The 15,586-nt window shown below is 46.0% G+C and overlaps 1 protein-coding gene across 1 annotated transcript; it reads left to right on the forward strand.

Moving 5' to 3' along the window:
* Nucleotides 1-13: 13 nt before the first annotated feature.
* spa17 (sperm autoantigenic protein 17) lies at nt 14-15,219 on the forward strand. Its single transcript, XM_048267019.1, has 7 exons — nt 14-178; nt 558-751; nt 1,119-1,189; nt 1,772-1,815; nt 2,947-5,071; nt 10,583-10,784; nt 13,176-15,219. Exons 2-7 carry the CDS (start codon nt 598-600, stop codon nt 13,223-13,225), a joined length of 2,646 nt encoding a protein of 881 aa, XP_048122976.1. The 5' UTR covers nt 14-178; nt 558-597; the 3' UTR covers nt 13,226-15,219.
* Nucleotides 15,220-15,586: the final 367 nt, after the last annotated feature.

Below are 15,586 nucleotides of genomic sequence, written 5' to 3' on the forward strand. Positions count from 1 at the left end.
AGCTAAGCTTGTCAAGTTGCTATGCAACGGCTGAACACACTCACTCACACACATTACCTTGACAGCTTGGAAACATCGCGAATCTCTGAATAGCGATTAACTACCTTTTGCAGCATTAAACTGTCTGTGAGAAACATTTAAAGTCTATAAAATCAGTACAGTCGTTGAAGGGTAAGAGGTACGTCCTAGTTATTACAGTGTTTGTTTTTATTCTCTCCCGCAGCAAAGTTTGTAGGTTATGTTGTTGCCATGGAGATATCTCCTTAAGGGATAACGTTAGGACAGTTTGCCATGTTAGCTTGATAGTCATTTTTAACAAATTAGGTAGGCTACCAGGTTTCAACTCTGGTATGCCTGTGGAAACTTCAACCGACAGTGTCTGACAGAAACTTAACTGACAGTGGCAGTGACCAGAGACCCGGATAGATGCTAAGTTACGTTAGTTATCACAGGGGTGCAAGCTAAAAGTTAAAAGCTAGACAGATATTTTCAGTTAACCCAGCCTTTGATACGTTAACGCTAGCTGCTACTCTTCTAATCAACTGAAGCCTTTTCAGCGCTGTGCTCAATCACTTCGCCGGGAGGGAGTCAGAGGAGATGTCTGTGCCTTTCTCATACACTCACCTCCGAGTGCCCCAAGGGTTCGGGGCACTCCTGGAGGGTCTGGCCCGAGAGGTGCTGAGAGATCAGCCCGAAGATATCCCCGCCTACGCGGCCAATTACTTCAGAAGTCTCCTGAAGGCTAGAGATGGTTGGTAACCAATGGGAGCAACAACAAAGGCATTCCTTAGCTTCAGTTTTGATAGAATAGTTTGCATAGGAAAGGAATAACAACTCACTTTATTTAGAAATTAACGTTATAGATGAATATATCGCATGCAGTGTAATACAGTATAAGAAATGATAGGCCTGCAGTATGTATTCTTCTGTCTCAGATAGTCTCATTGTTTGAAAGCATAAATTGCACCTAATGTTTATTCTTATTTATTTTTAAATGAGTCATATTTGTCAACATTCTCACTCATTAATTTATTCATTAATGCATGCATGTATGCATCTGTGTGTGTGTGTGTGTGTGTGTGTGTGTGTGTGTGTGTGTGCCCATGTTGACTGTGCAGAGACGGGAGAGGACCCAATATCATGGGCAGCCAGAATGGAGGACAGGTTTAATAATAGGTACTCCCTCAAGGTAAGTCTCAGGTAGTGGGCAGCTGCAAGCAGGTGGGAAAGCCTGCTCAGGTTAGGGTTATGGGTAATGGTTCTTAGCTGAAAGCGACTCAGAATAACATTACATGATCATTATAAATAATAGTTTAAATTAAAGTCAGATAGACTACATTAAAATAACACTGATAATAGTAATGGACTGAATAATTTAACAGAATAATAACAACAGCACATGGTTATAATGATCATAACAATAAACAAACCATGACTCTGTAAGGAGAATTAATTAACTAGATACAAAATAAAGAGATGAGTCTTGAAACGCTTTCTGAAAACCCCAAAGCTAAGTGGGCAGATGAGCCTGACGGCACGGGAACCAGACTGCCTGGTCTCCTTCAGTATGATCACACACTTGCTTTGGGGAGAGTATATTGTTTTGGTCAGGTCTGGCCCTAATGGTATGTTATTAAAACATCTATTCAAATGAGTAGTCATCCACATTGTCTTGATTTTGTGTTTAGAATATCAGGCTAAGATTAAAACGAGCATTTTAAAGTAGGCCTATTATTGCAATGCTGATATTTGTTCTGTCCTCTCGCAACAGGCCCCTTTACATCAGGATCCCACAGCTGCCAGGGCCCTGTTGGAGTGAGTGCCATTCTGTCTCACACTAAACCTTCCTGCTGAGAGAGAGAGAGAAAGAGAGAGAGAGAGAGAGCTGCAGCTATTCTGACAGTAGTTAGAGAAGCAGCAGAGAGGAACAACCCAGCAGTCATCACCATCATCTCTGACGACCACATTAATATTAGTAAACACTTACATTTAATTTACAACACATAATAATAATGATAATAATAAAAATAATAATAATAATAATAAAATAAAATGTCTTTATATAGACAGCTGACATGCCTCTAGTATGTGTGTGACATGTTCTCTTCAGATCTGGTCTCATAGTGATGATATGTCCTAGGCCATATAATGGTTGCAGAAAATAGTGGCATAAATGTTCAAAGACGAAGGATGATATTACAGAATGACAGCGCAAGCTAACAAACACAAACAGGGCTGTGCTACCCTGTACCTGTGGCTGTTCTGTAAGAGAACTTGATCACAGGAGCGAGCTGAGCTGGCATGTCCATCCAGACACAATGGACTTCTTCAGAGCCCTCAGCTGGGACAGAGAGTTGGATGATATTTGACAAGGAATTTAATTAAGGCCACACTGTCACATTCCCTGCCACGTCGCCTACAGGGAATGAAGCTTGAATTACAGCAATATTCTCCAGAGTGTTTCTGGGCATTTTCAATGAGCTCAATCGTCTCTGTGCCACTCAAGTGTGACTTGTCTGAAATGCTGCTTCTTACACTCGAAGTTAGGGTGAGTTTGAAAGCTGTGCTCTTCTTGGCCTAGTATGAGCAAAGCAAAGTATGTTAATGAGCACTGTATTGCTAGAGAGCAGAGTAAGGTACAGCACAATGCATCAGATAATGGTCCACTGCCTAATGTCATCGACTCTGTGCCTACAGTTCTATGATTTCACCCTGTCCATAGCAGGATAAGAAAAGATTATTAATGCCAGCTGAGAGGAAAGTTACAGCTAAACATAATGCATAAATGTGCGTGGTGATGTTTTCTGTTTTAAGGGCCGTTCACACCAGGAATGGTAACCATAAAGATAACTATAACAACTTTCTTTCTTTCTATTTGGAAATATTTTTGCTCAAACCACTAGCATCCTCAGGTTTAATGTATGTTCTCTAATATGCTGACTTTAGGCACAAGCTGAAAGCTCCTGATCCTGTGGAAACCAGAGAGCCTAGAGAGAGCAGAGTCCAGCCAGCAGAGACCGGCTCCCCTGAGATCCCTGAGCCGGAGGAAGAGGTGGACCAGGACAACACGCCTCAGGGGGCCCATGTCAGTATGCCTCAGGAGCCCAGTATGGAGAAGGAAGGGACTCTGGACAGTACTCCTCAGGGAGCCTGGGAGGAGGAGGGGGCCCAGGACAGCACGGTTCAGGGACCGGTTCAGGACAACACGCTTCAGGGTCGGGGTCAGGGAGCGACTGAGCCGGAGCTGCTGTCAGAGGGCCTGGGTGGGAGTGGGGGGGTCGCTGATGTGAATGTCAGTTCAGAGGAGCTGAGGGGAGGAGGGCGCGGGGGGCCTGCTGAAGAGGCTGCAGAAGGAGGAGGCTCAGAGGAGGAGGAGGAGGTGGCCAAAGATGGAGGTGTTGAGGAGGAGGTGGTGGATGAGGAGGCCAGTATGCACACATTTGATGTTGATATCTGCAGGTCTGAGTTGGAGCCGTCCTCAGAGGCGTCCATCGGCGGAATCGCCAACGTTGATGTGTGCGCAGAGGAGCTGGGAGGCCTGCAAGCTAACCAGGACCCCGTGTCTCAGGGAAGCGTAGACAAATACAGCTCAATGGAAGCTTCTGGAAGCCAGCTGGAGGAGAAGCAGCTCGACTCCTCAGAACAGAGCCAGACTCTGCTGGAGACGCACCCTACAGGAGACGGAGACAAGCATGGGAGTGGGATCACACCAGAGGATCATGGGAGTGAGGTCAGACCTGAGGAGGAGACATGTGTGGAAAGTCACCATGAAGAACACCAGCAGGCCTCAGACACCTCAGAGGTCAAACCGTCCAAGCAAGCTGAGGCAGAGGCTGCAGACAGTAGTGAAGCATCTGATAGGGAATCTAGCCGTGAGGAGGGTGATGGGGACAGACTTGTACCGGGAGCAGGGGGGGTTGGCGGGGCATCTGATGGGGAATCTTCCCAAGAGGGTGGTGGTGGGGACAGACTGGCACCGGGAAAGGAGGGAGGTGTTGGGAGTGGGCATGATGAGCCTGGGCATGTAGAGGGCAACAGAGAGGAGGGCAAGGGGTCAGGATCAGAGGCAGGGTCAGGGTTAGACTCAGAGTCGGATGTGGAGGAGACAGGTACAGAAAAACCTGATGCTCCTCAGGACGTGGATGGAAGCACGTCTGCAGAGGAAAGGGAAGGAAACATAATGGCAGACTCACATGGAGGTGAACTCAGAGGAGACGGTAAGGTGGAGGCAGAGGACGTGAGTAAGCCTGAGGATGATGATGAGGATAATGGGACAGAAACAGGTAAAGATGCCCTGACATCCACCCTACAGGATGTGTCTGAGATTGAGTCCACTCTGCCGGAGAGGAGCGATGACGAGTGTGATGTGACACCAGCCATAGATCAGCAGGGTGACCACGCAATAATCTCAGATCAGAGAGAGGAGTCTTCGGACACACTCAGCAGGTCAAAGGTCAAAGGTCATGGTGACCCTGATGCAGTGTCAGGGGTCAGTGATGAGCAGCCATTGAGCCACAGGCAGGAGTCACCTTTGGAGAAACAGCAGAGGAATCCAGAAGGATCCGATTCTGATTCTGACAGCAGCAAGTCTGAGGAAGAGAATCCAGAGGTTTTGCACCCAAACCAGCAGGACGTCACCCACCCAAAACAGCAGGATGTCTTTCACCCAAACCAGCAGGACGTCTTTGAGCAAGCCAGAGAGGAGGAGTGTGAGCAGGAGGCCTGTGATAAGGAGCTGGATGGAGATGGCGATGAGGAGGAGCAGGAACCTCAGCAGGAGCAGAGCGTCCAGAGAGGGGGCAGTGAGGAGGGCGTCGGGTCAGGCGCAGGGTCAGACATGGACAGTGAGGACAAAGATCCTCCCGGAGCTGCTGGGGAACCCGCGCTGTCCCTCTCTGGCCTTTCACCACATCAAATCCAATCCAGCATGGATCCCGTGTCAGCTGAGGAGCGCTCAGATCAGACAGCTGAGGACATGAAGGCTTCTGATGCAGGACAAGACAAGAGCCCACACGCCCAGTCAGGAGACAGCCAAGGTGACGCACAGGAGGAAAACAAAGGTGACCCCAAGGTAATGTTTCCTCATGATTGAATGAATATGAGGACAGCATTTCTAAAACACTTATATTACCCTGTGATTGCCCATGCATGCCCAGGGAGAGGGAAATAGGTGGGCACACTTGTAGTGCTTCACATTACATCACTTCATGTAGTGTCCTACCAATCCTACGTTCAGAAAGGCCCAGCTTAGGACAAGTTGTGTAAGATATTACTGGTTAGATCATTTCTAAATGTAAATCTCCCTTACATTTCACCAGACGTAAAACACACGTCAGAGGTATTGACAACCAACTGGTATCAATCTGAACATGTGTTCAGAAAGAGCAATGAGTTAGATAATGAAACACTGTGGAAGACCTGTGCTCTTGTTTCCTTAAAAATGAGATCAAGGACGAGTCGTGATCATCAGCTTGGGTCGGCTGGCCCACCTCTCCTCTGCCTCTGAGGGACACTGAGTGAATGCTTCCCCAAAATAGTTTGCTTTCTCCACAACTCAGTGTGCCGGTGTCAGATGCATTTTGGATATTTAGTTATAGAAGAAATATTCTCTAGCATGTCTGAATGGTTACCCTCAGTCTTGCAATGTCCTGGTGTGGCCTATCATCTAGCCCACACATTTTCATACAATACATGACGAGAATCTATGCAGTGTCCAACAGACACAGAATGCTTCAAGAAAGGACTGTAAACTAGTTACACAAAATATTCCAGATTATATTTTGGTGTCAGTCATTTACAGTTTGTGTTAAATATTATAATTTATTTCTAATCTCTACTATCATTAGTTATTTTGGTTGTATATCGGAAACAAAGATAATGAGATGCTTGAGTCAGAGAAGTTGAAGTGTTTACTATGGCTGTAAAGTACATGACAGTGTAGAGGTTTATTTTCTCTTCTCTTATGTTCTCTTTTGAATGTATGAAGATATTTCTGTTTCCAAATGCAAATATCAGTGTAGAATAGCAACCCTCACATGCTTGTGTGAATTGCTTGTTTTGTAGAATTCTTTCATATGGAACACTCCTCAACATGTTTACTTTCTCAGAGAGAAGTTAGATAACCGTAGCATAACCGCAGGTGTATTTCGAGAAAGATCATATTTCATAACTGAGGGGGAATTTGGCAAAACATACTGCATGCTACAAAAATGTCACATTTTGCAGTGGCACCAAAATGTCATGAAAAATGTTCTATATGAAATATTTGTGGCAAGGGAGGTAGGAGGAAGACGGATTTGTAAGAGCGTTTCCATGGAAACATATGCTTGTGCTCGATCCCTCCTTTTCTTGCTGTGGTGCGAGACGACCGGGGATTAAAAGACATGTGGTCGTTGGGATTAATGTCTTCACCTCTGCAGTAAGAAGTCCCTCTTCAGCCCCCAGTGATGGCACGGGAGTCCCTAGCCATCTCTAGTTCAGCCTGAGGTAGATAGTCTTTAATGAGTCTTTAATGTCCCCAGGGGGTAAATACTGAGCAGCAATACTGAGTCGTCATCCCAGAATCACACCAGAATTGGGCCAGTTCAGAAGGAGAGCTTTGTCGAGTCAGAAGCAGAGTTGTGTCGGGATTGTGCCAGTTCAGGAGGAGAGCTGTGTTGGGTCAGGAGCAGAGCTGTGTTGGGTCAGGAGCAGGGCTGTGTTGGGATTGTGCCAGTTTAGGAGCAGGGCTGTGTCGGGATTGTGCCAGTTCAGCATCAGCTGTGTGGGTTCTGTGTGTGGGTGCGGTGCAGATACACCAGAGCCAGAGAACTGGGGGAGGCATGTGGTGGTTTAAGGGGGGTGAGAAGCTGTAATGGTTTAATAGTGTATAGCAGGGGTTTTCAACTGATTGTTGACCAGGGACCACCATTCTGACTAATTACGCAACCCCAGGACCACCACTGAATAAAAATACTGATTCCCACATTGAAACTACATTACCGAATCCATGATCACAAACCAATAGCAAAGTCCGCGGACCACTGGTTGAAAACCATTGGTGTATAGTGAAGCCTCCCAGGCCTGGAACCAAACAGGAATGTGGTCACATTATTATGTTCATCTGCACACTCACTCTCTTCATTAACATTCCACAATTTAGTAAAATGTCTCTTTCCTAGTAGTGTCTGAGCTCCTCCCCCCCCTGCTCACTTATATGAGCCTCTCTCTCTCCTCCCTCCTGCAATGTAGGTCATTTTAATGTGACCTATATCAAATGTCTTGTCCAATGACTTTATCCACTTCGGGAGAATCAGGGGAATTTGCTGCTATTCTGAGGCACCTTATTCATGGCCGTCATCAATCTCTGGCTGTGCTGTAAAGTCACCTCCGCTTTGAGATTCCGCTGAGCTGAATGAAAAAAAAAAAAAAACGCCTCAATAGCAGCAGCATGACTGTGAAGAGCAGCGAGCTGGACTGTAAGTTTTTGTTAATCGTGGTTTTGGGACCATCATTGGTTGACCAGATAAAAACATAAAAAATACTATTACTAAAAAAATAAAGAATTTAAATAAAAGATATATTAATTAAATTAAATTCGGCTCTAAGGTGCGTCGGCCCACCGGGAAAATGCCCGGTAGGCCTATGCCAGATGGCCTGTCCAGCCAGGTATACTCATACTGTGAGCAAGACATGTTCATTCAGATGGAAGCCAGATTTGTTTATTGCATTTGCACTGCATTATTCATTTAGCTGGCGCTTTTGTTCAAAGTAATATTTTGTTCGTAACAATATGCAGGCTAAATTGTTGGAACCACCCAGTGTGCGCTGGCACAAATCAGCATATTAGCCAGCGCTCCACTATATAGCGCCCGCATATCTGATTAGTTTTCAGGCACGATGCATCAGGTGTGATGGGCTTCATATGCTGTTGTTTTGTTCTAAAGAAGTGATGAATCAGTGCTCTGGGCTGGAACGAGAGACGGCAGAGGCATGCGGGCGTTATCCAGATTGATTTGTGCTGTAGCGGGTCCCTGTGCGCGGCGCCTCGCCTGCCCGGAGACTCCGTGTGGAGGCGGTGCGCCCTAGCTCCTCGCAGCGCTGTCTCTGTCTGATAAACGGCGCTCCTGGATCATCTGTTGTTTGATGTATTGTAATAATAACCACATCACCACCAGAGCTGTTTGCCTTTGTCATGTTATTTTGTTAATTTTAGCAGCCGTTTGTTTGAGCGCTTGGGAGATACAGCTGCGTTTGGCTATTGGCCTTGTTTAACAATTGTGTAGCTCTTTTCTTTTAGTTATTACTTGTTGTCAAATGTTCTCTTGTATCTTTTTATTTGTGTTGGCTAATTTATGTTGGTAATTGAGTTTGTTGACAAATAATCAACAAGTTAGGCTACTCATTGTCTAATTGCGCGCACAGAGGCAATACATATTTCCATCATTTTAAATCACACTTTGCCATTCGATTTCATTTAATTGATGGCTCGAATTGAACTGGGCATGACAATGATTAGTTGTTAACAGTTGTGATCCACAAATACAATCAGGTCATCTCTAATCTCTTTTCTCTTTCTCTTTCTATCTCTCTCTCTCTCTCTCTCTCTCTCGCTCACTCACTCGTTCTCTCTCTCCTTCTCATGCGCGCTGCAGTCGCGCTAGTTTGCGAGAGGGTGAGATTCATTTGTGTTGAGGACAGTCTCGCGAATGTCGTTTTTCTTGTGATCAAGGACAGTAAGCTATATCCGTGCCGATACCCTGACGCGCATACCTGCCAGGTGTGGAATCATGGACTGTCACATCGTAAGTAGTACCGCTTTTGATCCCGCATTTAAAACTTTTTTTTCCAAAGGCGCGACTGAGCGTATGATAAGATACCTTTTAAAACTCGCTTGGTTTTTAGTTCTTCCACCGTTTCCCATGCTTTGGCGACAAATAATCCAGTGTATTACTTTTACTTTTATTAGTTTTGTTTTCCACGTAATTTTATCCAAATAAGATCTATGCTCTGGGATTGGACACCTGCTGTATTTAGGGGAAATTGATGTGAAATGCTTAACCTCTTATATAGTTGAAAGGATAATAGGCCAAACATGCATGTTGTCCTTAATAATGTAAACCAGCATCAACATAATTTGCACATTTCTCTCCATGCTATCCATGGTTATACATCAGAAGAGGTATTTGTAGTTATAGATCAGAAGAGCACCAGAGAGGGGGCTACCTTCCAGTGTAGCTGTGCCACAGCTGTGGCTAGGCAGTGGTCAGCGAGCCTCGAACTTTGTGTGTGTGGGTGTGTGGATCTGTGGGAGCGGGAGCTGTGGTTCGTTCCAGGGTGACATCTCTGAGCCTCCTCTGGGGCCGTGGGATGACCGTATGGGGAAAGGGGAGGAGAGGATAGGCACAGGGCATGTGTGTGCGTGTGTGTGTGTGTGTGTGTGTCCGGGAGATAACGGCGTGTGGGCACAGCTCTAAGCAGTGCCAGCTGAAACAAACACATTCGTGCTGTTCTGCAGTGGGTGGTCACACTCCCACTCCAGAGGGGGGTTTCAGAGTGGACATACTTGTATTGCTGCTCACAGCTGCTAATACACACACACACACACACACACACACACACACACACACACCACCCACCCACACACACATACCACTGTCGCCTCCACTAACTCACACATGCAAGTGTCTTCCCTTTCCAGGCGACTTTGGGATGAGTGCATGCAAGGGACAGAGCAGCTGCATTTTGGGAGGCAACACTTAGGGAAGTAGACAGAATGTGTGTATGGGTGTGAAAAGAGAGAGACAGAAAGTGTGTGTGTCAACGGTGCGTGTGTGAAAAAGAGAGAGAGCATGAATGTGTGTAGGAGAGAGTGAGAGAAAAAGAGAGAAAGACAGTGTGTGTGTGTGTGTGTGTGTTCGGCTTAGTTTTTTTCTGGTGTTTGTGGTTCTGGCAGCCAGGTGTGTGTGATCTGGTGACAGGTGGAGGCACTGACAGGTAGAGCGGAGGCGGAGTGCCCACGCATGTCCTGAAAGCAGCAGCTTACTCCGTCAGGGGCTCACTCCACTCCTTCTGCTCATTAATGCCACTGGCAGATCCCAGCACTGGTGTCTCATGGGAACTCACGGGAACTCATTAACGCAATAACATTTACACTTGCATTTATTCATTTAGCAGATGCTTTCATTCAAAGTGACAATGCAGAGGAGGAGGACCTTAGATAGGAAATAATACTACATTAGTCCGTCCTATTACCACAGGATGAGAGTGCAGACGTTTTGAGTACTAGTCAAAGTGTCCTCAGCTTCCTGTGGCAGAGGCAATGGTGCCTCATGGGAGCTGGAGGTGGCTTGTTTTGCCTGCACTAGACTGATGAATGGCACAGATCTGGTGATCAGTGTTACGGTTATTGTTAGATTGGCACAAGGTGTGCAGCCAGCTCCAGCGTGATTAGTTGTTTGGTTGATTTATTGTTTGGTTAATGTATTGATTGACTTTGCTGACAGGATTGTGGGCAATTGTAGGATGATTGATTGATTGATAGATTGACTGATTGATAGATAGATAGATTGATTGATTGATTGATTTATTGATTGATTAACAGGAGGAGTGCGGCCAGCCTCAGGATGAGGAGGACATCCTGGACATTCCACTGGACGACCCTGAGGCCAACCGCGCTGCCGCCAAGATACAGGCCGGCTTCCGAGGTCACATGACTAGGAAGAAGATGAAGGATGATAAGGATGACAAGCCAGAGGAAGTGAGCAGCAGCGGAGAGGCTCTCAATGGTAACCAGGGCAACGCAGGTCAGTACCCTCCAACATCTAGAAGCCTGTCCCTGTCAGAACCTAGGTTATTACCCACACAGCAGAAGGTTCCACAGAATACAAACAAAGCAGAAAAAAATATTTATTTATTCATTTCATCTACATTTATTCATCTTCATTAAAGTGCTCAAAGTACTTATAGAAGAAGTTATATATTAGAGATATCTTTCTGATCATTTCATTACATAGAACCTGAGTTTAGAGTGATTCTAATTGGAAAGTCCCTGAAGACTGAAGCAAATGTGAAAAACATCCTCCTACAATCGACTTTCAGCTCTTCTTTTTCATGGATGTGGGTAATGAATTGAGTGGATGTTATGGATTGAATTTCACTGAATTTTAACTTCGAGCCTAACCGCCAAAATAACACACTAACATTCACACACTTCATTTCTTCTAATATTTTTCTAATAGCTTGTCATTTAGCACACATAAATGAAGAGGAACCAAAGGAACAGACTCCTTAAATGGCTTGCATGTACATTAAGTGTAATCATATCCTAATGGCCTAATTTAGCATTCCAGTTGATGTACTGCGCGCTCAGAGCTCTGATGTAATTACCCTTGAAGTCTTCCACCATCTCACTTATTTATGATCAGCGTCTTCATAACCACACAGTACAGCCGCGCTTGCACATGCCATTCACCACAGAGCATCTGTCCTTAAGCAGAGAGCATGAAGCGCTGATGAAGCTCTGCTGGCCATAATGAAGCTCTGCTGGCCATAATGAAGCTCTGATGAAGCACTGATGAAGCTCTGATGAAGATCTGATGAAGCTCTGCTGAAGCTCTGCTGGCCCTGATGAAGATCTGATGAAGCTCTGCTGAAACTCTGCTGGCCATAATGAAGCTGATGAAGCTCTGATGAAGCTCTGATGAGGCTCTGCTGGCCCTGATGAAGATCTGATGAAGCTCTGATGAAGCCCTGATGAAGCTCTGATGAAGCTCTGATGAAGCTCTGCTGGCCCTGATGAAGCTCTGATGAAGCTCTGATGAAACTCTGCTGGCCATAATGAAGCTCTGATGAAGCCCTGATGAAGATCTGATGAAGCTCTGATGAAACTCTGCTGGCCATAATGAAGCTCTGATGAAGCTCTGATGGCTCTGCCCTGCAAACCGCAGCGGATCCTCCTCAGTAAAATCTGACTTCCCCAGCGGGAGGAGCCAACCTCGAAGAGGCTCATCAGGACGGTCCCTACAGCACTGGCCACCTCTGGCCTTTCATTTCCTTTTTCTTCTGTTTGCTTCTGTTTGTTCTGTGGGAATAGCAGTTGCAGCAGGTTTGAATGCATCACATCAGTTCAGTCAGAATGACCCAGAAGGCCAGCCCAGGGTGGGGCGAGTCTCACAGGGCGGCCATTTTGACGTCAGGTGGAAAGTGGGGCAACAATGGAGACTGACCTTCTCCCTGTGTGAGCTTTATGAGGCCTACATTAGTGTTTGTTCTTACACACACACACAGATACACACACACACACTGACACCATACCCCCTCCTGCATTACCATTGGCCAGCTGGTTGCCCCACCCGCCGCTGCATTCTCTCCTGAACAGCATCAACCCAGTTTCTGGTTCCTGGTTGCTAAGTGCTTATGGATGAAGGGTTTATTTTTAAACACAGGTGCATCTCTCTCTCTCTATATCTCTCTCTCTCTCTCTCTCACCGAGACAAAAAGGATGTGTTCCATCTCAGACGCACAGTGGACCAAAAAAGACATCGGCGTCCAGGCAGCCTAATTTATAGAGGAGAGCAGGACAGCTGTAACGAATGAGCACAAGCCCTGTAGAGAGAGACAGAGACAGAGAGAGAGAGAGAACGAGAGAGAGCAAGCCTTACACATGAAGATAGACACACAGACACACACAATGGTGATATGCACAGCATCAAGTGTTTTTATTGGATGATCTCTTGTCACAATGTCCATGATGTCCAATGGGCATGTGACATTTATTTCTATGTTCAGTCTCCATGTTAGTTTCTTAGGTGAGAAAAGCCAAAAGTATGTTTGTAGAGATAGTTAGTCAGTCATTTCCATTTTACTTCATCAGTACTCTTATCAGTGTCTTTGTTTAATACATAGCCTCCTGACTGTGTACTGCACTAACAAGACACAAAGGAACTTTACAAAAATGTATATACAAATGTAAATTAAATAAACCAGATCCTAAACCAGTAAACACATAAGCAGCTCAGCTCCACCTGTAAAGATGTGTTAATCTCCTCTCGTTTGTTGAAAGTTTGTTTCAGTTGTTTGTTATTTCTGAACACCAAACTGGGGCAGCCTGTGGCCTCCTGGGGTGGGGTGTGATCAGTCCAGATCTATTGCCTCTGCTGAGCCTGTACATCTCCTCTGCTCTTCTCTTACCCCAGGGGCGTCGGAAGGGGCAGATACAGAAGACACATCGGTACCTGAGCAGTGAGGGTCTGCAGTGGCTCGAACACGGGGGTGGCTTCTGGATCCTGCGCTCTGCTCTCCCAAGACCAACTTTCTATGTAGATGTGCCAGAGCCCAGCGTGTAGAGCTAGTGTGGGCTGGGGGTGTTTGTGTGTGTGTGCGTGTGTGTGTGTATGTGTATGTGTATGTGTATGTGTATGTGTATGTGTATGTGTATGTGTGTGTGTTGCTGGTGAACTCTTTTGGTCACACCTTCTCTGCATCCTATCCTGTACAGACCCACACCCCCTCCACCCCATCGCACCCAGTGTATGTCTGAGTCACACCAGCGTGTGCTCCCCATCCAAAGCATGCCATTTAGACCTGCCTGATGCTTGCTCTCTCAGCTTCCTAAATAAATCCAAATATGTCTGTCTCACCTTTCAGAACCACCCTATTACCCTTCCCAGCTTTTAAAACCACCTGATTGCCCTTCACAGCTTTGAAAACCACCTCTGAAACTCCTTCAGCTTTTTCTCCAGCATGCATCTAGAGTTTCACATCTAAATACCCTCACTTTTAAGCACTTTTCAATCTGCCCCCCTGCCTGTCCAAATCTACCCCTGCTACCCCTCCTCTCAGCCCTGTCTCAACCTATCTCTGCTTTCAAATGGGTAATGTGTAGGTTGTTTAGTTGAAAAAAAAAGACCTAGAAATAGCAACAGGATGTGACGACATAACCGTTTTGACGCAAAGTAATAAATACTTATACCACAGGAGCTGCTGTATCGAATACACACAGGCCAATAGAAGAGCATTGTCGCAGATACACAGTCGCAGTTACACAGTATTTCAAACCCATTACATTACCCTTTTCTTTTCTGACCCCACTGCCGTCTTAACCTGGCACTGCCAGCCCAGTGTGCCCTCTCTTCATTGTGATCTTAAGCGCTTCCATTGGAGTCTGACTGGGCCAGGGAGCAAAATGAATCCCTGTTAGCCCCGGGGCGCACTGACCATGACTAGATCAGTTAGTAGCTAATCACTGTTAGCCCAGATCACACTGACAATGACTACATCAACTAGTAGCTAATCACTATTAGACCAGGGCACACTCACAGTGACTAGATCAGCTAGTAGCTCATGTCACTCAGCTCCTCAGTGCCCCTGAGTTCACCTTTTAAACAGACACATGATGTCTTATTACTGTAGATGTCTAGAGCCTCTTAGTTAGCTTTTCATCCCAACTCATGACGCCAAACTGACGTTGACTGGCATTTAGCAAACACTTTTGATCCAAAGTGACACGGACTCGCAGTAGCGGGTTTGGGAATATTCCGGTGCTACGTGATGTCCCCAGCCTTCCACAGCCTCCCCTTACAACCCCCTCCCCTCACCCACCCACCCTCAGTCTGCTTTTTAAACACTGCTAACGTCTCATTTCTGGACTGTTTACACCCATGAAGGCCTGAGCCCCCCCCCCCTACCCAGCCTGAATTACCTTTGTCAACCCAGCTTATGCCCTCAGCTTTTAAAACTCAACCACTCGGTCATAGAAGAGTTAGTGCACGTGTGATCATCCGTGAAATGGTGTGTGTTATAATTGCTTATAATAATGTTATAATTGCTTATAATCATGTTTTTATTATTGTGTTGCTGTTTGTTTGTTGGAGTGATCAGGAATGTGGATGTTTGTCTCCCAAGGCTGCCCTCTGCTATTTACAGCTGACTGATCTTAATTTGTCCTATTATGTGTGATGTTTGGCACTTTAAGTATTTAAATGGTCTCCATATAGTCAATATTCGCAGTTTAAACAAAATCAGAACTTCCAACTACTATTATACTACTACTACTACTACTAATATTCATGAGACGTTTATTGCACTTTCTATATATTTATGTTAGTTGTGGAAATCACTGACCAGAACAAATAACATGTGACCCCATGTGGTGATGCTGATTGGCCCGTTCCTGTTGGCATGGTCACATGGGGCCAAGTAATGGGCTGCCTGTGAGATTAATAAAGGCCTTCAAAAGCATCGCCTGCCTGAGCCCACAGTCATTTCCAGCGCGCTGGAACTCATTTAAAGACGACCCAAATAAATAATGAAACGTTCCACCCACCGGGAGACGCCAATGACGCGCATGTGATAATATCGGGGGCGTTTGTGTGCTCCCGCTAATTTGGAGGGGGGTTGGCAGGTTCACAAGGGGGGCCAGAGGAACACCAGAGGGTGATGTTGAGTCTAGAGTGACTGAGCAAATCTGATTAAAGGAAAAGCCTATGCACAGACACACGCACACACCCGCTGATTTGGGGGGTTGGCAGGTTCACAAGGGGGTCGTGGATAATGAGTGTTGCTGGTCTTGCATCTGAGCCTAATGATCGACTGATCGCCACCTGCA

The sequence above is a fragment of the Alosa alosa genome, chromosome 16 (assembly GCF_017589495.1).
Source record: "Alosa alosa isolate M-15738 ecotype Scorff River chromosome 16, AALO_Geno_1.1, whole genome shotgun sequence".
In the NCBI taxonomy this organism is placed as follows: domain Eukaryota; kingdom Metazoa; phylum Chordata; class Actinopteri; order Clupeiformes; family Clupeidae; genus Alosa; species Alosa alosa.